At 35.6% G+C, this 23,079-nt stretch overlaps 1 protein-coding gene across 2 annotated transcripts in view; it reads left to right on the plus strand.

Annotated features, from left to right (window-relative positions):
* The window catches only part of NBAS (NBAS subunit of NRZ tethering complex), a 320,076-nt gene that overhangs the window by 141,165 nt on the left and 155,832 nt on the right, over positions 1-23,079 (plus strand). For both annotated transcript variants that reach the window (XR_009054733.1, XM_057742162.1), the window contains exons 27-32: positions 5,388-5,450; positions 7,292-7,414; positions 11,829-11,931; positions 15,048-15,277; positions 17,913-18,025; positions 21,313-21,426. Coding sequence is in view for 1 of the 2 variants with exons in the window: in XM_057742162.1 (XP_057598145.1) it covers positions 5,388-5,450; positions 7,292-7,414; positions 11,829-11,931; positions 15,048-15,277; positions 17,913-18,025; positions 21,313-21,426 (746 nt within the window). In the remaining variant the exon portion in view is untranslated. The remainder of the gene's footprint in view (positions 1-5,387; positions 5,451-7,291; positions 7,415-11,828; positions 11,932-15,047; positions 15,278-17,912; positions 18,026-21,312; positions 21,427-23,079) is intronic.

The raw sequence follows: 23,079 nt of genomic DNA on the forward strand, positions 1-23,079 counted from the left end.
CTTTTTCATGGCTGAGTAGTATTCCAGTATGTATGTAACACATTTTCTTTATCCATTCATCCATTGGTGGACACTTAGATTGTTTCTGTGTCTTGGCTATTGTAAATAATGCTGCAGTGAACATAGGGTGCAGATATCTCTTTGACATAGTGAGTTTGTTTTCTTCAGATATGTACCCAGAACTGGAATTGCCGGATCATATTGTAGTGCTATTTTTAATTTTTTGAGGAACGAATGTAGGTTATTTTTAACTGGGCTTATGTTTGAATGGAAATTTATATAATATTCTTTTGGATCATTTACTTGTATGCAAATCAGAATATATTTTCTCTTTGAAAGTCACACAACAATCATTCCTTTAATCACTCTTTTAAAACATAGTATATATTATACATTTCATGTCTAGAGAAGTTAATAACAGCACATGGAAAAACACTGAATGAAAAATTAGTGGGTCTATTCCTAAACTTTTGTGACTACACCTGAGTCACTTAACTTCTATGGTCATCAGTTTTCTCATGTGCAACATCAGATATTTAGACCAGAAACCCTCCTCATGCTCTGTTTTCTTTTTTTCCTCTCTCTTCTTTTCTCCCTCTCTTTTCCTTCCAAGGAAATTTTTATTTTTTTGTGAAATGAATGATAGAAGTCAGTGATTTTGCAACCCAGTGTGAAATAATTGTTTCATGTAGTCATTAATAGTACTGCAATCAGGTGAAAAATTGATGGGGAAGAGATATTTGCATGGTACCAAAGTATTACCTTTAGCAAATATTTTTTATTTTTATTTTTTGTAATTTCAAAGGGGAAATTTTTAAAGTCAAAGCCTGACTGCCGTCACCTTTGATCAAGTTATCAAATATGGCATCAGACAGCCCAGCCCTATGTGCCTCCTGGTGAGAAGCAGGAGGAAGTAAAATTATTTACCCTGAATTGAATCAGTCCTTTAAGCCAAACTTCTAGTTTACAGTAAATGTAGGGAATAGGAGAACAAGTTAAATGACATTATGAAGAGAAAAAAAACCCAGATAAATACAGACAGTGAGAGATTCTACAGGTTAGATTCTCTTTTCACTTTAGAAAGTCAGTGCCTTGGAGAAAAACAAATTGGTGGGGATGAGGAGGTGCTGTTGTAAAATCAGGGAGTCCAAGGGAACATGATCCCCTTCTAATTTTTAACCATAAAGTAGTGTATTGTACTAGCTAACATCAGGGTATTAGAAAACTTGTAAGAGAGAAACCACTGTTGGTTACTCTTCTTCCCCATCCTTGAATACCTGTCTGCTAAAAGTAAACACTCATTATAGATCATGTTTTCCTTCCTGACTTTGCCTGCCTCCATTAGAATACTGTGCTCATGTTGCTATTTGTTGATTTTACAGTTTTAGATGCTTATTGACTTTGTTTTATGGAAGCCTACCCTTCCCCCATACTGACTTTTCTTGACCATTTCTTTCAGTGTAGTTAAATCAGTATTTCTATCATTATGATTATGTATATACTGTTTATACAGAGCTAGGTATGATTATATTTCCTTTTTATGCAACGTTTTGTTTTTCCTGGATTGAATACTTTCCTTTTTTGTCTCCATTTACTTCCCTCACTCTTCTGACAGAGTGTAAAATCAAGGTCAAAATACCTAGTAATCTCTCCTGTCTCTTTTCACTCTCTTTCTCTCCCTCTTACTTTTGAAACATCTTCCTTAGAATTATCTTTTCTTTTCCTTTGATGTGAATTAATTGTTCTCTATTCTGCTGTGCAGTAGACATCCTGGGACTTTGGTTTGCCTGTCTTTCTTGTGTCGCATATTGCATTTCTGGGGTTATTATCTTCTCCTTTGTTTACTTATTCTCTCATTTTGATGGAACACAGTCTTGGATAGCTTCCTGTCAAACATTGCATGGAGGCATTTTTATTTTAAGACTATCACTTGTCAGAAAAATATCATAATTGCATCCTTACACTTGACAGAAGGCTTGGCCATGTATGGAATTTTCTAGGTTTATGATCCTTTTCCTTGTGAGTTTTGAAGGAATCACTGTTGTCTTTTCCTTCCAGTGTTGTTGAGAAGTCCAAGGCCATTATATGGCTTTTTTTAATCTCCTTCTTGGCATACTTCAGTCCCTTCCTTTCATCTCTGATGTTCTGAACTATCATAAGGATGTGTTTTATTGTGAGTCTAAATTTATCATTGTTCATTTAAATAGTGTATTCCTACCTGGAAACTCATGTCCTTCAGACTATTGGGAACTTTTCTTATATTTTTTTCCTGTTAAGTTTCCTTGATAACTTTATTTGCATGTCCTTTTTTTCTCTTTATTTTGCACATTTTAAATTTATTTACTGCCCTTTTTGTTCTTTTTCCCACATTTTGATCTTTTGTTAAATGATCTGGGAGATATCTACAGTTTTATCTTCTAATCCCTATTTTGAATTTTAAAATTTATTTTGGCTTTTTTGTTTAAATTCCAAGAACTTTTTCTCATTCACTTTACAGCAAAATAATATCCTACTCTTGTTTCACAGAGGCATAAACCCCTTCTACACCCTGCATTACGCTTCCCCCACCATGATCTCTAATTTTTCATCTTCTGTTTGTTTGCATCTCTGCTTTTACTGTGAGGACCATTCCCCCGTGTCTAGTGATTCTTGACCATTAATGTATAGTATCTTATATCTGAGATACTAAAAGTTGGTTAGCTGTCTTGTGATAAGCTGAGTCCTTGGGAAATTGCCTCACATGTGAGCAGCTAGATTGTCAGTCTTATTTCAGTGTTGATTTTGGGGGGGTAGGGTAATCTTGGATTCTGTCTGTTATGTACAGAAATGTTGGGTGGCTTGTAGATCCTGATCATTCATCTCTTCTCATTAAGGGTCTAAGTACTGACCCCCCAAAAGGAATCAAGGCCAATAGCCTTGTTACTGGTAAAGCTAAATGGAGGCTGTACTAGTGGTTAATACTTCCCTTCCTCAGTCCAGGTTTTGGGAACCTTTGTGCAGGAAAAGGTATAATCACAGGGTGGAGTCAGCATCTACTTATTACTGAAACCTGTACAGATAGGACCACAGGCTCCCTCACATCCTTAGTGAAGAGCAGCAAGTGTACCTTGGGGAACCAGGAGCCTTTGGTAGGCAGCAGAGGGCTGGTAACGTGGATTGTTTTAACAATTTTTTTTTAGCAAAATGTCATTACCCATCATTTAAAAACCTCACCCAGTGGGTGTCAGAGGGTCAGCAGTCAAAGTGCTCTTCCCAGAGGGTGACAAGAGATGCAGAGCCCTCTCCTTAACAAGTAACTCAGAGAACAGAAGTGGTGGGGAGTTTCTTCCTTAAATGGTCTAGGTGGGTGACTTGATGATCCCTCTGCCTGCTTGATGCCCCCTTGGTTGTCCTTGAATCATCTAGATAAAATCATTGACTTCTAACTGACATGTGTAATTTTTAAAAACAAATATATTAGACTTTATTCTTCAGTAAGATCAAATAAACAAATATCAATTAGAGCTTATCTATTAATTTTTAAACAGTAGTTTGCCTACTGTGAGGAGATAATCATGATATCAATTGAGTGATGATATTAAAAGAACATTCTTTTATGTAGACATTATGACGAGGGGCTGAGTATGTGCGTTTTCAAAGACTGTGTAGGCTAAGAAATGCCGGTTTTGTGTATGTGTGGCCAAAAGCTTTTTTTGGCTTCAAATGAATGGCTTCTGCTCTAACAGATTTTGTTTTGTTTTGTTTTGTTTTTGGTAAACACAAAAAATAGCGTGATACTCTTTTCTTGTTCCATTTATTTCTTAATGATTGTATTTCATAATTATAATTTTCTAAATAATTTGCAATTATAAATTAGCCTAGTATTAAAATATAGGCCTTTAAAATGCTTACTCTGGTTCTCTTTGCACCTCATGCCAAGTTTGTCAGTTTACATTCTCCCAGTGATTAGTTGGTTGTTTTTAGTAGTTAAATGGTTGTTATTTACCAAATGGTTAACTTTATATATTTTCACTATTTAGGAAATTAAATTTTTGTGCCTCTTACCTAGGCAGCACATTCCATCTCGCTGAAAAAAATCTTTAGTCATTATGTTTGTGAATGTTAATTCACTGTATTCTGAATGTTAATTCACTGTATTCTGAAAATCAATGGCACATGTATATTGTAGAGCTACAAAATGATAATTGAAAACCTATTGTTTGTGAATGAGTATGTTGATTGAAGTTTGCTCTGACAAATCATCTTTGTTTTTTTGTTTTTTTGGGAAGGACTATAAGTGGAATATACCCTAATTTATCACTTTAGTCCAAGGCCTAAAATTTTGGTTTAAAAAGATAGTATAATCTGTGTAAATTGCGTGAAGTAATTGCCACATAGGTTTAGATCAGGACAGATTGATAGTTTTAAAACTAGTGAGTGAGGCTTTTGTGTCCAAGTCAGGCCGTTTTTAATTTTCCAAGCGCAGATAAAGATTTTTATTTGGTTTTCTTGTTAAGATCTTGCTGGAATTCAGTCGGATCGTTTGTTGGAAGGCACCTGAGAGTGTCAGGTTCAGTTGTTCTCAGTTGAGAGTTGTCCCTCCAAGGTTGGCATAGAGTTGCAGAGGGTGGCAGAGAATTTTTATAGCAGTTGCTTAACTTTTCTTCCAAATCCCTTTTGCCTGTACATGTGTTGTGCTGTACTAAATCTATCCTATCAGCCACATTTTTATTAGTTTATGATCTTTTTCATGGTAATGTTTCTCCTAGTCCCCCATCTACTTTTTTCCTGAGAAAGGGTTTGCTTGTTATCTCTGTTCCCTGGTAGGAATTATCTATGTGATAGCTATGTACTTCTCCTTTGTTTAAAGTGTTGCAATGGAGGCAGAGTGAATGATGACATGGAAGAAGTCTCCTGGTATATAGAATCCTAGTGGCAAAGTCCTCGGGGAGTCACAGGTGGTGTAGATAGGACTAAGAGAAAGGCAGCGTGCAGGGCCGTGATTCCTAATCTGTTTTACTTGTTAAAAGAACAGAAATAAATGATGGCTTTGTCTTTTGCCACTTCTTTAAAGACTACAATTGATTTATAATTCTTTTTGCTTTTAGCAGAACTTAACTAAAAGTTCTTAGGAAAATAGTTGCTCATATCCTGCTAATCTGTAATAGAGTATTGTTCTAGTCCAGTATTTTTTCATCTTAATCTCTTTTGAGTCATGAAAGATGCTGAGTGAGTGTAGGAGATGACTGACATTTTACCTGGACAATGTGATACTGTTATATATTAAGTATACAGGGGCAACATCACTTGGTGTTTTGTTTTTTTTTTTAAACTTAAGTGAGGTTAGTATTTTAGGTAAAAAGCTACTACTAAAACCTAATTTTAATTCTTTTCTCTTAATCCTTTAGTCAGAAGACAGAGATAACCACAGCTCTTCATGACATGGTAGACCAACTGGAACACATTCTCAGGTGAGAAAAATGAAAATCTGTTGGTTCCATTGCTGATTAAGGAGGTCTGTCCAAGAAATGTTACCTTACATATGCCCAGTGGTCATTTCCATTTTGACTCTTTTAAGAATGAATTTTCTTAATGAATGTAATACTAGCTTATTTTAGCAGAATGCTGCAGTAGTGAGAACATGGACTTTGAAGACTAGTAGAACAGTGTTCAAATCTAGGTGTGTTGTAACTTACTAGCTGTGTGGTCTTTGAACCTAGGATTTTCTTAGCTATAATATCTAACTCATGAAATGTAAAATTAATATTAGATTAAGAATTTAAAGTATCTCACACATAGTAGATAAATAAGAAATATTAGTTCCTTCAGCAGTTATTACATCTATCAGCGAACAATGCTTATTATACCCTTAACTTTCCTTTTTGGGGTATACTACATTTGATTGACTATCTGGATTATATTATATTAGTAACTCTAGCAGTATTCTTTACTGTGAAAATGAAACATTAAACTGTCTCTTTTGGAGACTGAAAATTTCTAATTTGCTACCAGGAAGTTTCATATTGTTTACTAGTATTCATTTTTATGTGTATATATAATGTGCTTATATGTAATTTTAAAATATTTACATTAAAAATGAAATTTTAGGAGTAATACTTTGCTCTTCCAATATATAATTATAGAAATTATAAGTAATAACATCACTTGATAGTGGTAATAGGTAATGTATAAGAATTTGGAATCTACGAATTTGATGTCTCTCTCCTCTCCCCAGCCTCCCTGAAAAATTGAGCATAGTTTGAACAGAGCTTAATGGTTAAGTCAATATAGATTCATTCCTTACATGTCTGCGTGGTTTCCTTTGTTTCCCTAATGAAATTGAAAAGGCCTTTCTCAAAGAGATACAGTATAATAAATGTAATGTATTTCATAAACAATTATTTCAAAATAAACATCATTTATTTCACCATATGTTCCTCGGTGTAACCATGGGTTGTCTTGATAGTTGAATTATGCTCTCAATATCTCAAGGAAACATAACACCCTGTAGGTTTCTGGATGATACCTAGTTCTTTCACTGTTCACCTTAATTTACTAACCTTTTAAAAGGAGAACTTTTTATTCTTGTTCCACCTCATAGCCATTAATAATTGATAAATGTTTTAGTGTATATAACGTCAGATGACATGACCCATGAAACTTATCTTTGTGAAGAGTATTGAATTTTATCTGGTATCTCTTTGAGCCCAGTAGTGGTTAATTCATAAATGTGAGATTTGGTGAGACAGACAAGGTGTATGTACAGTGCTGATGATTATAGAATAGGAAATCTCAAAAAGATCTATATGAGAACAGGAATCTTATTTGTTTGTTTATAGAATGGATTCTTGAAGGAGACCTGCCTTATGATGTTTCTGTAGTTTTCCAACTCTAAAATTCTTTGCTTATTGCTTTTCTAGTAGCCTTGCCTATAACAAAAATACTCACTAGGGTTGTTAAGAGTTAAAGCTGGGTATTGCAGTGATAGATTTGGTTTATTTTGCTTACTTGATGATTTTAGAGTACAGGAAAATTGTAAAAAAGATTTTGAGACAAGGATATGCCAGGCTTTTTAAAAAATGTTAACTTATCCCAAGTATATTGCAATAAGAGTCAGTAGGAGAAATAAGATTTGATGTATATTATTAGCCTTTTTTGCTGAGAATTAATGTAATGTGTAAAATTAGGTCATTCTTTGTGCTACTGTAAAAAAAAAAATGCTTAATACCTAAGTGCTACTTGTATGTTTAAGATTCTTAGAGCTTTTTTGTTCAGTAGCAAGAAGAATATTTAAAAATTCTTTTACTTACAGTGTGTCAGAGATTTTGGAGAAACATGGACTTGAGAAACCAATTTCATATGTTAAAAATACTCAGTCTAGCTCAGAAGAGGCACGGAAGCTGATGGTTAGATTGACCAGGCACACCGGTCGGAAGTGAGTAATGAACAAAATTAATTGGTAATTGTATGTGATTAAAAAGAAGTACTGCTTGTTTTCTTTTTCTGACTTCATTGGGTTAAAATTGACCAACAATAAATTGTACATATTTAAAGTATAGATATGGTAAGTTTTGATATGTGTACGTACCCACGAAGCCATCACCTCGTCGCAATAATGAACATATCCGTATCCCCAAAGCTTTCTCTTGCTTGTTTATAATCCCCTCCTTCCTCTGCTTCTCCCCATCACACCCCCTCCCCAGGCTATCTCTGATGTGTTTTATATCTCTGTATCTTACTTCACGTTTCCTAGAATTTTATGTAAATAGAGTCATAACAGTATACACTTTGGCTTCTTTCACTCAGCATAATTATTCTGTGATTCATCTATGTTGTATCATGGATCAGTAGTTTATTCTGTTTTATTTGCTGATTGGTATTCCATTGGTGGAGTTATACTTTATTCACTTGTTGATGGACCTTTGGTTTATTTTGAGTTTTGGCTTTTATAGTTATAGCTGCTATGAATATTTATGTGCAAGTCTTTGTATGGCATGTGCTTTCATTCCTTTTGGATAAATCATGATAGTGGAATGGCAGGATCAGATCAGATGATAGGCGGATGATTAACTTTTCAAAAAACTGCCACACTGTCTTCCAAAGCGCTTGTACCATTTTATTTTTTAATCAGTCTTAGGCGAGTTCCAGTTGCTCTACATCTTTGTCAGTACTTGGTATGGTCAGTCTTTTTAATTTTATTTATTTTAATAGGTATGTAGTGGTACCTAATTTTGGTTTTAATTGCTTTCTCCAGTGAGTAATGATGTTGAGCATCTTTTTTATGTGGTTATTTGCCATCATTTGTCTTTTTACATCATTTTAAAAATTGGGTTTTTGTATTCTTTACTGATTTTGAGAGTTTTCTTATATATTCAGGATACAAGTCCTTTGCAAAGATTTTCTCCTGTCTATGCCTTATCTTTTCATTCTCATATCTGTGTCTTTTGAAGGGCATACCTTTTAAATTTTGATGAGGTCCGGTTTATCAGTTTGTTCTTTGTTGACTGTGCATTTGGTATCATATTAAGAAACTTTTGCCACAAAGATTTTCTCCTGTCACTTTTAGTAAGATTTTTTTTTATTGGAATATAATTTTACATTTTACAGTTAGTTTCATGGCTCATTTTGAGAGTTTACTTTTGTTTATTGTTCAAGGTATAGATTATTTTTAAAAAATATCTAAATATTCCAGTGTTATTTGTTGAAAATACTGTCCTCTTTGTACTGAATTGCATTTGCATCATTGTTGAATATCAGCTTTCCATATAATGAGGGCCTATTTTGGGGTTCTTTATTTTGATCCATTGATCTATTTGTCTGTCTTTCCTCTAATAATTGTACTGCATTAATTGTTATAGATTTTTTCCCCCCGCCGGGACCTCTCTGGCTTTGCAGTCACTGAAAGGCTTAATTGCTATAGATTTATAGTAAGTCTTAAAATTATTGTAAATTTATAGGAAGTCTTAAAACTCTCTCCTTATCGCTGTCTCTTTCAACAGTTTACTACAGTTATTGATTTATGTAGCTTATGTTCCCTTCATAATCATGAGCTTATCTAGGGCAAGTGTTACAGTCACCATACATCTAATTTGGAACCTTACATGTTATTGGCCCTCTCTCAGTAATTATTAAGTGAATAATTTAGATGGTTTTGACAATTTGTCTTAAGCTTTCTTTATAGCTAGAAATGATTGGGAAGTGCTTCTCAACATGTTGGCTCTAGTCTAGAACCAGCTTTTCAATAAGAAAGCCTTGCTGTTGCTATTAGATTACCTGCTGTCCTTCCACTGGATTCCTCAGATACTTCTGAAGTCCTTGAAGTTAATTTCTACTTGTGGCATTCTACTTACTGTGAATATGTAAGAGAGTATGGCCTCTTTTTTCACGGTGGTCAATTAGGAATGGATCTTAGTAATACATAGATGCTACCATGGCTTGGCCTTCAGCACCTATTGAGTTTTCTTATGCATATTCTAAATGGTGGCAGATTTCATTGACTCTGTCACAAATCAGGTTTTACCATCTTGAGCGCAATAGTATTTCTCCCTGGAAAATATACCTCTGTTCCAAAGCTGTAACTAAATACATCATGTTTGTATTCAGGTATCTCTCTGTCAGTTTGCCAACTTCTTGTATAGTGCCTCCAGGTTCTACTCTTGGTTCTTATTTACTAAATGTATTTTAAAAAGACCATTGGAAATAATGTCTATAATTTATTTTAATTAGAACTTGTACTTATGGCTAGCCATGTGTAAGAAAACATTAATACCATCTGTCCCAGTGTTGCTGGCTTCCAGAAGAACAGCTGGGCTGTGAGAACTTGAAATCAGCTAGACAGTGCCTAGGTCTGATTTTATGAAGCTGGTGCAAGATGGACACTCACTTTTTCAAACATTTTGCTACTTTTCTGCCTGCAAGCTAGATTTGAAAGAGCCCTTTAATTCTTTGAAGCCCACCCAAAGAGTTCACTTACCAAGGTCAAACTAATGGAAACACTTCAGGGATTATTCTTGTAGACTTGCAAATGTATCAGTTTGTTTTGTGTATTTGTATGCTAGAAAAAACATGTGTTCTTTTAAGCTTTATTGCATATGGAATAGAAATAATTGTTCATTTTGTGTAATAAATATAAAATGCTATAAGCAAATGAAGCATATGGTTATTAAAAATTTTAGGTGAAAAAATTTCTGAAGACTAGAATTTTTGCAGGAATGATCCCAAATGCATAATTTTTCCTTAGCAATACTATTAAACACAGTCTACTTGCCCTGTTTTTAATGCATAAGAAAGAAGATGATGGGTGGAAAAGAAACATCCAGTTGGTGTTTAACAAACACAAAACAAAACAAAACCTACCCTTTTCAGACAATGAGATTCATGATTATGTAGAACTTCAGGATTAGAAAATAAACATAGATGATGATTTCAAACTCGTATATGTTCAACAAAGATGATCCTCTAAGAGAGGTAGAGAGAATTACAGTACGTTCTTCTTCCTACTAGACAATATTAGTGATTGTGTATGTGACTACAAAAAAACAAATGGTTTGTGACTTTCAAATTCATTCATTCACATTTGTTGAATACCACTTTGTACCAGAAAAATATGGGTAGTGTCTTTTCATACATTCTAGTTTAAGTTAATCCTCATAATATAGAAAAAGGGAATCTGAAGCTCAAAGAAATTAAGACATTTATTCACATCAAAACAGGTAATTGTGCTTGTTTTTATACTTAGGAAAAATCTTGCTTCATTGTCTTTGTTTTATCAAAATTAGTCTCATCCTTTCCTTATTCTCTGAGATAGGCTTTGAATGAGAAAACTGAAATTCAGGAATGTTGAATACAATCACACAGCTAATATGTAACTCTGGGATTGGTAACAAAACCATTTCCCCTGCTGCAGGACAATCCGAACCATTAATTCTCTAACTCTGTGACTCTGGATACTAACATGAGATAGTATTTGATCCAGCACCTAGTGTAGGCCTCACTACTTGATCCCTGATTGGTAAATTGCTTCTGACCTGGAGGAAGTGTAAATGAACTAGAAAACCTGATAGGGGCTTGATGCTTTCGGCTTTCCTGTGTGTGGTGACTGGCTTGTCCTTGACGGGACCCTGAAAACTGTGCCTATGGAATTGTTACAAAAGGTACCAGCTTTTGTGGGGAATGAAGCTTCTTAAGCTAGATAGGAACTGCAGCCCACCCTACAGGGCTCTGCCTTGTTGCACTTGGGCTGGCGCCTGGGCTGTGGCTTGGGCGAAAGAGAACCCTCGCTGTGCTCTATCCCAGGCTCTGTGGACTGCCACAAGGACTGCCACTGAGAGAAACTGCTGAGGCTGTTGGCCAGCTGCACTTCCTGCCTCCAGACTCAAGCCAGGTGTGGCCTCTGTTGCCTTCTGGGTCTGCATGTGTGGATGAGGTTAAGAACATCCCCTGCTGGCAATCGTGGAGTGATGGAGATGGAATTTGAAACTCATTCTCTTGTCTCCAAGTGCTTTTTCTGCTATATCACAGCTGCTTTATCTAACCGGGGGCTTTATTTTACCTTAGAAACTCACAGCTTGTTTACCTTCGCCACATCAGCTCTGTGTCTAGGCAGCCTGTGGCGGAGGCCGAGCCCACAGCTCTCTGACGTTGATGCCGCTCTTCTCAACTTTTCCCTCTATCTTTAATCAGTGTTTTTTCCTGGAAATTCAAATGAGATCTATTTCTGCTGATCATCTGGGAGCTGAGTGGCATATAAAATGGTGGTACCAATTTTTTTTACTTTTGGCCAATTGAAGAGAGCAATTTCATGAATTATTTTTTCTTTTTCTCTTCCTTCTCCCCCCCCCCCCCCCCAGGCAGCCTCCTGTCAGTGAGTCTCACTGGAGAATGTTGCTGCAGGACATGTTAACTATGCAGCAGAATGTTTACACCTGTCTAGATTCTGATGCCTGCTATGAGGTAACTCTACATATGTAAATATTTCCTTTTAATTTTGAAATTTTGGTTATTGCATTTTGTTTATTGGACACAATGATGAGGACCCTAACCTTCACTGTAAATAATAGGATTGAATTACTGAGTAATAGCTAGTAACTGAGTAGTGCTTTAGAGTTTGAGGACTTTCATACTAACTTCCTGTCTTCTTTGTTCGTTGCAGCACCATTTATTTAGTAGGTTAATTCTCTGCTGGGAAACTCCAAATCTTACTTGACTCCTCTCTCTCCCATAGTTTTAGTGGTCACTAAAATTTACTTCATGTACCTGAAAAAAGTCTTTTAAATCCGCCCTCCTTCGTCTCCTCCAAACTCGTTTCTGTACTTCCATATCTCTTCCTAATTTACATCGATTGAGAGTATTCTTCCAAAACAGACCTTTTCATGACACTCTCTATCTTAAAATGCGCTGCTTGTTCCATATCTACAGTCAGAAAGTATCCGTATGTCTTGGCCTGGCATAGAGAGCTATGGCAAATTCTGCCACCCTGTCCATCCTCGCCTCTGACGCTCTCCATCAGGTGCCCTGTGCAGCTGTGGTGCCAAATCTTTTGTGAATCCCTCCACTCATGATGCTGTTCCCTGTTTCTGTGACTTTGTACACATTCTTCCCTTTGCCTGGAATATATTTCTCTTTTTTAAGTTTGAAAATTGCTGATAACTTTTAGGATTCAGCTCACTAATTATGCCCTCTAGGATGCCTTCCTTTGTCCTTTAATATAACTTGTCTCTGTTACCGCCTTTCTTTCAAATGCAGTGACTTGTTTGTTTCTAAGTATGTTTCTTCCCTTTGGTCATTAGCTCCTAGGTAGGCATTATTAGGTTGCGTTCATCCCCAGCTCCCCCGGGCACGTTATAGTGTCTGGAACATAAAGGATACTTAAGATGGTGAGTTGACTTAAGTGTAACCTGGGAGGGTTTAACCCTTAGTTTGGAAGGTGTGTGTGTTACCACCAAATTACTCATGCTTTGTATGGAAAAATGATCCAGCTAACCCATATTTAATGAGGTGCGGTTTAAAAGAGGGTTCCTATTTGAATTTTCCTGTCAAACAAGCCAGATCAGAATCGTGTAGAATATTTCTTGTGTTGTTTTGCTCTGACATCATGAAAGCATAACCCACTGATAAAATAGAGTTGTAACATAGGTCTCTGTTTTGTGAATTGGTTGGTGTTTTAATTCAAGGTAGTTTTAACAAAAGAGCACTAATATAGACTGTTGCGAGAAGAATGGTTTTATATTCGAACTTCAGGTTTTTATGTGCTAGGTGAGTGTAACGTTTATATTGATGATTACAGTCTCAGACCACGTACAGCTGCCAGTAACTTCACCTTTGTATCTAAAACAAAACTTGAAATTCAATTTCAGGGGAAAATAATCTACATGCACATGGGTCCACAATCTTCCTGTCATTAGCAACACTGCTTGAAGGAGGGTTTCTAAGTGGGAGTAGCATTATTTGCTGGTATTTTCTGATTCAGATTGAAAAATTGGCATTAAGTATATTACACTTGAACTTGCTCCTGTATAGAGTAATCTATCATAACAACTTGACACATTAAATCGTTTTTGTTGTATTTTAACACCTTTGTATCAGGCTTCGATATTTTAACGACTTTGCGCTATTAGTCTTTCTCCTTTGAGGAAATATTTGAAAGCATATTATAACTGTCCTGAATCAATTCTAGAAGATAATACAGATTTGGCAGACTTACATTTTTTTTAATATTTTAGTGCTGTTTAAATTATGCTATATTGTCTTACTGACCTACAGCCATTATATTAGGTTTTGCTGCTGCTGGAAAATAATTTTAAATCTCATTGGCACCATTTTGACAAGGTGTAAGATTTCTCTACAGCCTGTAGAGCAGGAATCTATATTGCTCATTTCAGCAAAGCTCTTAAAATATTAGAGTGAGTGAATTTTATTTTTCAGTTTTGGGCATTGACTCTTTATGGCTTACCTCAATAAACCAAAAGAATAGAGAAATTGTTACATCTAAGTCATTTTGGTGACTTGGAGCAAGCCATTTTCACCTGCCATATAAGTGATTAAGATTACTCACTGATAATTTACTTTCTGTCACAATATGGATTTTATAGCAGCTCTCTTATAGGTATTAGTAATTTTGTCCTTATCAGTCAGTTTAGTAGAGGCCTGTCTAAAAATATCTTCTCCAGAAGCCTAGGAAGAAATGAAAATAAGGGAATCCTGTGAAAATTGGATAGCCTCCCTAATTATAAGGAAACTCTTGCTTCTCCATGAAATCTTCTTTTCATCTCTTGCTACTATTTCTGTGCTCTCCTCAACCAACAGTGGCACAATAGGAAAGAGCATTCTTGGCGAAGTTCTTGTGCTAATTATATATTGATGCTATTAGTGTGGGTTTAAAGGGATATCTTTAATAAGACTTATTTTGGAGTAAGTAGATAATCTCAATTATAGAATAAATTTATGTTAATTGATGCTGTTAGTTGCCATGTAAAATACAGTGACATTTGCACAACTACCTTCCATCAGTGGCTTTTGTTTTATTTAAATAGTTTTTAAATTGCAGATTGGAAAAAATGTTATGTGGTGTATTGTAATTCTAGTGACTAGGTGTAAGTAGAACATTTGTAGCTTGGGTGTTTAGTTTATGAGCCTGACTTCAGATACATTAAGCAGTCATTAATTATGTATATCATATTCAAAGATTTTCTTTTAAAAAAATTGAAATGTTATAAATACTTTAACAGTATGTCTAATGGATCCTATTTTTAATAAATATGAACTTTAGATACTCAGGTATTTGTTGTAATACATTAAAATATTATGCTTACCATTAGTTTGTTCAGTTAAATTATTTCTTCTTCCTAAAAGAGGGATTTTTTTATTGAGGTGAAATTCATATAACATAAAATAACCATTTTAAAGTGTACTTCATTGTCATTTAGTACATTCATAATACTGTACAACCACTACCTATAGGATGGATGTACTTTTTAAAATTTATTTCATTTGGATATCAGAGCCTCCATTGTGTCGAGAACTGAGTCCTCTCTCTTTAAGCACTAATTCCAGTTTTTTCTTTTACCCAGATTTTTACGGAAAGCCTTCTGTGTTCCAGTCGCCTTGAAAATATCCACCTGGCTGGGCAGCTGATGCACTGCAGTGCTGGTTCAATAAATCCACCAGCTAGTGTAGCCCATAAAGGAAAAACCCAGTACAGGGTCAGTTATGAAAAAAGTATTGACTTGGTTTTGGCTGCCAGCAGAGAGTACTTCAATTCTTCCACTAACCTCACCGACAGCTGCATGGATCTGGCCAGGTAGAGGGACTCTGTGTTCTCTGTAAGCGGGAGCCAAGGGGTCAGAATACACAAACTCCTTGGTTGGTTTTATTCTCTACTTTACAAAATATGTTATCACAAGTACAGATCGACTCTAATGGGGTACTATTATTTATTGCTTGAATATAGAAATATAACTTAATTACATCATGAGTATTCATCAACTTTCTTGTGACTCTTTCTGTAGCGCGGTTTCCCACAGTCATTCTAGATGATTATCTATAAGGTTATACTTTTCTTCTATTGGAAGACATGCATATGATAGCCTGCAAATTCAAGTTCTGGAAAATTTCAGCACGTTAGGTCATGTGTATATCCTTTATATGGTTTCCGCTCTGATTAGGTGATAAAGCTCAAAAGTCCCTTGCAGGTAGAAATTTCTGGACTGTGAGTTCTGTTCCTCTCTTAGCATGTTGTACAGGAAAGCTAGTGTTCTTCTTTTTACTATTGATTCTTAGGAGCTTTTTTTGCATGTGGAACATTTGCCCTTTGCCTCTCTTAATGGTTTAACTGTGTTGCCAAGTTTTTATAATATACAGTTTATCTTTCAAATGGCTATTTCACATTTTTTAAGAATTTGATTGTTATTCTTTTTTCTGTCTTTTGTGTCATCCTTTGAAAGACCTTTAATTCCCAAGACCATTAAAGTAGTTTTTCATATTTTTTTTTTACTACTTTGATGGTTTTATTTTTACACTGAAATTTTAGGCTCATTTGGAATTTATTTTGATGTAAAGATTATGTTGGTTATTTAGAGTCATTTTTCCCCTCAAATAACTGGTAGTTGTTTCAACTCTAGCAAAACTGAAAGGTAACTTTTTTCCCCCAGTGATATTTTATCACAGAAAGAGTCATGTTTTCTCAAACAGTATTATTGAACTTGACAAAGTTGTTTAAAATAGTAAATTTTTTCTCTCTCCCAAGGGATGGTATTTCTATTTCAGACGATGAAAATATAAAATAGAACAGCCTTTGAAACTGGGAGTTGTGTTTGACCTAAATCTTTTTGAAAGATGCTCCTAGATCATTTGAAAAACTATACAGTACTTGCAGTATTTTCCTTTCATCATCCCCTTTTCTCCTACAAGGACACACCTTAATTTAAAAAAGGTGTCATATGTATGTAATGTGGCACACAAACTTATTGTGACCTGTGAGCCCAGATGTATTTAATTGTTTACAGTTTTATTGAAATAGAAAATGGCCCATCCATTCTTATTGATTAAATTATTGTTTATTCACTAGTTTTTTTTTTAATTGAGGAAGCAATATATCCGCAAGATAAAATATTCAAAGATACACAAAGAATAGATATGGGCAATGTCTTTCCCCTCATTTTTGTTCCCCTAACTTTATCCCTCAGCTGTGTTTTTAGTGAGTTTTCTGTGTGTTTTTCCCGAAAATCTTATTAAATGTTACCCTCTACTTCTTGAATGACAAATAAGTGCTTACTACTTGTACATATCTTTCTATGTCTTATTCACTTATGATCTATATTGAGGGTTTTTTCATGTGAGTACATACAGGCTTGTTTCATTCTTTTTTGATGGTTGTAGAATATTTAATTAGTTCCTGATTTAGTGTATTTTATTTTAAAAGGACTGTGGTAGTGAATATGCATAATTATGTCTGGGCATGTGAGGGTCTATCTGTACTATGAATTCCTAGAGCTGGGATTCCTGGGTTCAAAGGTAAGAGCAGTTAGAATTTTGGTAGATGCCACAAATAGGTTATGTACTTGTTTACCCTTGAACCAGTAGTAAGTATGTGTTAGTGCTCATCTGATTTAAATTCCCATATTTTGCAAGAGTAAGCTAGGCCTGTATCTGTTACTTAGTCATATAGGTAGATACCAGGGCTTAGATATTTTCATGTGATATTCCATGAGTTTAGCATTGTTAGCTCTTCATGGCCTGATCTCTGTCTTTCTAGTCTCACACCCCACTGTTCCTCTACATGCACCCTTCAGAAAATAGGTTTATTGTTAACTAAAATATTTATTAAGTACATGTTCTCTGAATTTAAAATAATTTGTTTAAAACACTCCATAGGTATCACAGATTCTTAGATTATCAGATCACGTTCACCTATATCTATCTCACTATTGCATCACCAACTGCCTGTTTCTGATCAGAACGGTGTCTCTTGCGCTTAGGTTATTCTTTTTTCCTTTGAGAGACAAAATTGTGACCGAATAAAGACATTTCTGTTTTCCTTAAAAGAATAACTGGAAATTCTCTGAATTCCTTCCATTCATTTTAATCCTTTTTATATGATCATTATCTTTGGAGTCAACAGTAAACAGAGCACTAAACCCAGAGCTAACATGTCTTCCTTTATACTGTGATACCTTACATCCTATCAGTGTAACCCTGCACAAATCTCTTCACCTCTGAGCTTCAGTTTTGGCTTCCTTAAAAAGCAGACGGTGATATTTGCCTGTCTCACAGGCTTGCTGTGAGGATTAAATAAGATATCAGAAAGCCTCTAGCAAAATACCTGGAAGGAAGTTGGGTTTTGATAAATGCGTTGGATCTCTTATGTTGTTGATCATAGAAAGGCAACTTAGCTGAACGTATGTTACTTTTCCTTTTTAAAAATGAATTTCTCCTAGGTGCTGCTTACAGCTGATAGCAGATAGACCCGCTGCCATTCAAGAGGAGCTAGATCTTATCCAAGCCCTAGGGTGCCTGGAAGAATTTGGGGTAAAGATCCTGCCTTTGCAAGGTGAGTTTTCTATTTAGTTTTGCACTATTATTAACTTATTTTGGATTAATTCACTAGTGTCCTTTTTTAGGTTTTTAACTAAAGAGAACTTTTGGTCATTCAGCCCATCAGCAATAGATTCTGCCCTCTGTCCCATTTTTTAGTAACGTTAGTTATAGCAGCGAGGCTATTGGATAAAAACAAAAATAGAAATTAGGGATTATGGATGAGAGTTTCAGGTTTACATCAGTTTTGGATTGCAATTTGTTTATTTGTTTCAGTTGCATAGATTTAGAAGTAGCTGTAAATGATAATTATTTCTTATGCTTACTGCAGAATATTTAATTAAATCAATACTTTTTTTTAAATAGAGGGAATGACAGGAAGTTATTGTTTAGAGTTAAATTACTAGCGATATATTAACATTGCTCAAGTTCTTTTATCTAAAAGTAGAAGTCAGGTAAGTACCAACCCAAACAAGCATGCTGTTACACAGTCACCTGTCCTGTCAGGACAGTGGGCATCTTCCAGTGTCCTGAACCTTACCTGATAAGGAGGAGGTAGATTTTCTGTTGCTTCCAATCCTGGACCTCAGTGCCCTAAATAAAGTGGGTATGCTTGTTGACTAATGGTATGCTTGGCTAGTTTCCATGTAATCTCTTATCTTTATTCTTTAAAAAAAAATTTTATTATTTATTTTTTATTGAATTATAGTTATTTACAGTGTTGTGTTAGTTTCAGCTGTATAGCAAAGTGCTCTTTATTTTTAACTCTGGAAATGTTTGGAAATGAGAGTGGCGGAGGTGTAGCTAAGTTCCTTCCATCTCTCTGGTTTTTGATACATTTTCATCAGAATTGTGTGTGTGTGTGTGTGTGTGTGTGTGTCTCGTTTTTTAAACTTCTAGTACCTTTGGTCAATGATAGCCTGTTATAGGTTCCTTAGTGTCTTTGTCTTCTGAGGTGCTTTGAGTCAGGCAGGTGTTAGGGAATATGAGCCAGTAGAGACAATCTCATGTTTTCATGTGGATTTCCATTGTAGTTTTACTAAAAATTAAAGGTCTGTTTGTTAGACAAATTGATTAGGCTTTTAAAAAGTAGTATTACTATTACCTCGAATATCATGTGTGAAAGTAATTTGTACGTGATTATAAATATCCTGTAGCATCTTAGGTAAGTATGTTCAAGGTGATTGTTATATCACTAGAAAATTCTGTTCACTTGCACCATTCACGTAATTTTTCAGCTCAAAGCTTTTTAAATTGTGAGGATTAATCAGACTTACAAAAAAGCATTTTCAGTTTATTCTCTAATATCTTAAGTCATTAACCACCTCCCCCAAGAAACTTATGTTTTTAATTGAAGAATTCAGTCACCAGAGAGTCCAGAGTACTATGAAACTTCTGTCCTTCTTATATCTCTTGTCAGGTCAAGTCATTATAGCTTTGACTCTGTGTGTGTGTATATTTTAGCTGGTTATTTAATCCAAGCAGATCAGATAAAATACAAAAAATGATTTCCAAAATGCTACTGAACTTTGAAAAATACATTGCGCCCTGATTTTTCTGTGGTGCTCAATTAGCGATATTTTCACATCAGCTAATGGGTTTGAATATCTGCAACCAAACCTGCCATCGTGCTGTAGGTTCTGAGAAATTTCCTGACCGAGGAGAGTCTTAAGAAAGACTTTGCTTTCATGTCTTAACAGTGTTTCGGCTTCATATATTGAATGGAGTTTCCTAGTAGAATGACTTCTGGATGTGGAGACAGAATATTTCTCTTGTGTACTGTTTATTGTGTTTATGTCACAGCTATAGTTTAGGTTTAAGCTGCTTTCGTATTCTTCGGTAATCCTGGGTGAGCAAAGTAACTTGATATTTAAAGATTTATGGCCCAAGTATTTTTTATTGTAGTCAGTGTACAGTAGTTCATCTTGTCACTTTGCTTTGTTTGAAGGCTTCTTTGCCTATGCTTCAGGAGTTGCCATTTCTAGGCAAGTGAGGGCTAGTGGTACTAGGTAGATTATAATTCATGAGCTAATAGAAAACAGGATCAGAAATATCATATAAAAATGACTTCTTTTGTAAGAGTCTCCCATGATGTGTTTGTGTGTGTACATGTGTGTGCTTTTCCCTATATCTCGGTGTTTATGTTGTGTAAATTATTCTTTTCAAGTAAGCTGATTTAGGATATTTCAGTTGTCCCCGTGTTCTTCCTACTGTAGAGTAAGTCAATTTTCCAGGCTTACAGCGTTGTGTTAAGCCCAACCTGGAGCCCATTTTGTCACTTATTGCTGAGCAACTGGATACATGTCTTAACCTTCCTTTGTGTTTAATTTTTATCATTTACAAAAATTTAGCACCTTATAGAATTGCTTATAAAGATTAAGTCTATATGTTTACAGTAGACTGAATTCAAGTCCCATTACTTTCAGTGACCTTGGCCAAAGTACTTCATCTTTCTGCACCTCAGTTTCTTCCCCCGAGGATAATAGTACCTGCCTTGTTAAGTTCTGCCTTGTAGGGTTAACACACATGAAGCATCTACAACAGTGCCTGGGACACAGGTCATATTCATGGCACGTCAGCTGCTATCATAATTGTTGTATTGTATTTATTTGGTCCCAGCTTCCCAGGTAGTGCCATGTTTCTTAGAAGTTAACACCTCTATGCTGAATAGATATAATTTCTTCCTAGCATATATAATACTCTTTAACTCAAGTTTTTTGTTTTTTGTTTTTCCTTTAAGTGTGCTTAATTACCTCATAGTGTGAATTAGTGTGATTAGACATGTTTTATTTTCCTAACATCTAGCTTAAGTGAGAGGACTGGAACTGTTTTTGGAGAAAGGTTAATAAATTGGACCAGTGAGCACTTTGAGGACTCCTACCCTCCAAACTAGGTTGATGTGGTGGAGATAGAAAATGGATATGTGGAATATGGAATGGATTTTGGGGGGTTGAGGTAAGGTGGGGAGACTGGTGTACCAGGAAGTATGTGAAGTTTTCAAAGACAAATACTGCCGTCTTTAAAATTTTCCCTAAGTCCTGACATAGCATTTGAAAAGCTGACACTTTTTCCTATCTCCATTTGCTGTGTTTCAGGAGTTTGGTGATAAAGAAAAGATCCATGTTGTACATTGTTTATTCAGAATGAACAATAATTTTTTTTTTTTAAATTGTGTCTTGTACTTAAGTCTTATTATTCTGGGGGTTAACACAGTTTTCATTTGGTTCGGTTGCCTTAAGTTGAAGGTCATGATGCCCTCTGTTATGCCCTGGTCAGAGGCCTTCAGTTTGTCCTTCTTTGTAGTGAGACTGTGCTCTGATCGGATCGGCCTCATCAAGGAGTGTATTTGCCAGTCCCCGACCTGCTACAAGCAATCTGCTAAGCTGCTGGGCCTTGCTGAGCTCCTGAGGGTTGCAGGTAAGCCTTGATGCTAAACTGCAGAATCTGTATTATTCTTGACATCATCCTAGGAAAACACTGGAATATGTGCTTTATAGGTGTGAGAGGAGCTGCTTTTGGGCAAGGATTTGTTTCTCTAGAAAGATTGGCATGTTATAAAAATGTGTACCTATATTGAGCTGCTGAGACCTACTGTTCTTTAAATGAGAGCAGGCTTATTTGGGTGCCACGAAGTGGTTGTGAGGTCAGAAACAGAAGTCAGGGTTACCACTTATAACCAGAAAACTTAAAAGTAGGACAAGCCAGCCCTACTGGTTCACCTTCAGTGTCCAAATTTGGTGTAATATTTTTTAACCTGAATAACTTCTTAGAAAAATTTGTGCATTTACTATTTGGTCAGGTTTTCACATGAGTTATTCCATTTTCTGTTAAATGGTGTTGATGATGTATTCTTCCTATTTTATGAGGGAGATTGAAGGTCAGAGAAGTTACGTATTCAATATCTTGCTCAGCAGGGTTAAATAGCAGATCATGGCTTTCAAGGAAAGTTTTCTGAATCTCCATGTTTCACACTGCTCTGCTTGCCAGTCTTTTAATACTTTTCTTTTGCTTTTTTGGGACTTATCCAATGTGTATCCCACCTGATGGACATCTTCAGGTGGGTCCTCATCTTCTTTAGACATATTTTAAACGTGCAGCTTAAAATTTTCAAATGGATCCAGCTCAGTTTTGTGACAGTTACCTTCCCATTTCAACTAAAAGAATCAACACGAACCCTCTCCTGACCTGAAACACTAGTTATCTGCACTAGACATGTCTGTCTATTTGCTAAGTGGTCTTCCTTTGGGACATCATCCCTCTCCCAGCCCATTGATCCCAGGAGACTTGCCAGTCAAGATGCTTTGCACAGTGGTTGGCCACAATCTTCTTTCCACCAGCCAGTTCAGGGATGACTGTGCGACTCAAGCAGAACCAATCAAATCTTTCCTGATATTTGATATATAAACATAGAAAGACAGAGGTTCTTTCTTGCTTTCTAAATGAAAGTCATAAGGATACAACCTTGGGGATGCTGGCCATAATTTTATGATTGGGTTTCTGAAAATAAATCCGTTTGAGAGAGAGAGAGAAAGAAAGAAAATGCCCCAATGATATCCTACATGCCTCTAGAGCTAATCCTCCTTAAAGATGTTTCTACCTCCAGAATTTTTTTTACTTAAATTGAGATAAATTCCATTTTTAGCTTAAAAAAAAGTAAAGGGATTTTTGTTTATATTTTGAACTTTAAAAATATGTAAATATATTTAGTATATTTTGTGGACATTTATTAATGTTTTAAAATCTTAATACAGAACTCTTCTTAAGGCCTATAGTTGTAGTCAATTTTATTGTGTCAATTGTCCTTTTCTAGACTATCTGAAAGCATAACACTAGCATCTTCACCTTTGGCCTCGCAGCAGCTGTGGAAAGGTGCTGACACTGTGACTGGGGCCAGGTATCCGTCTTGAGGCATCTCAGATGGCTGTGGAGAAACTGGGTGTGGGGTCAGAAGAGGAATCTAGTCCTGACTGTCCCGTTCATTTGCTAAATGACTTGAGCTTCAGTTTCTGCATCTGAAAAATAGGAATGACACCCCCTTGTTTCACCTGCCAGGTTATAAGAGACCCACAT

Source organism: Hippopotamus amphibius, chromosome 7 (genome assembly GCF_030028045.1).
Source record: "Hippopotamus amphibius kiboko isolate mHipAmp2 chromosome 7, mHipAmp2.hap2, whole genome shotgun sequence".
NCBI lineage: Eukaryota > Metazoa > Chordata > Mammalia > Artiodactyla > Hippopotamidae > Hippopotamus > Hippopotamus amphibius.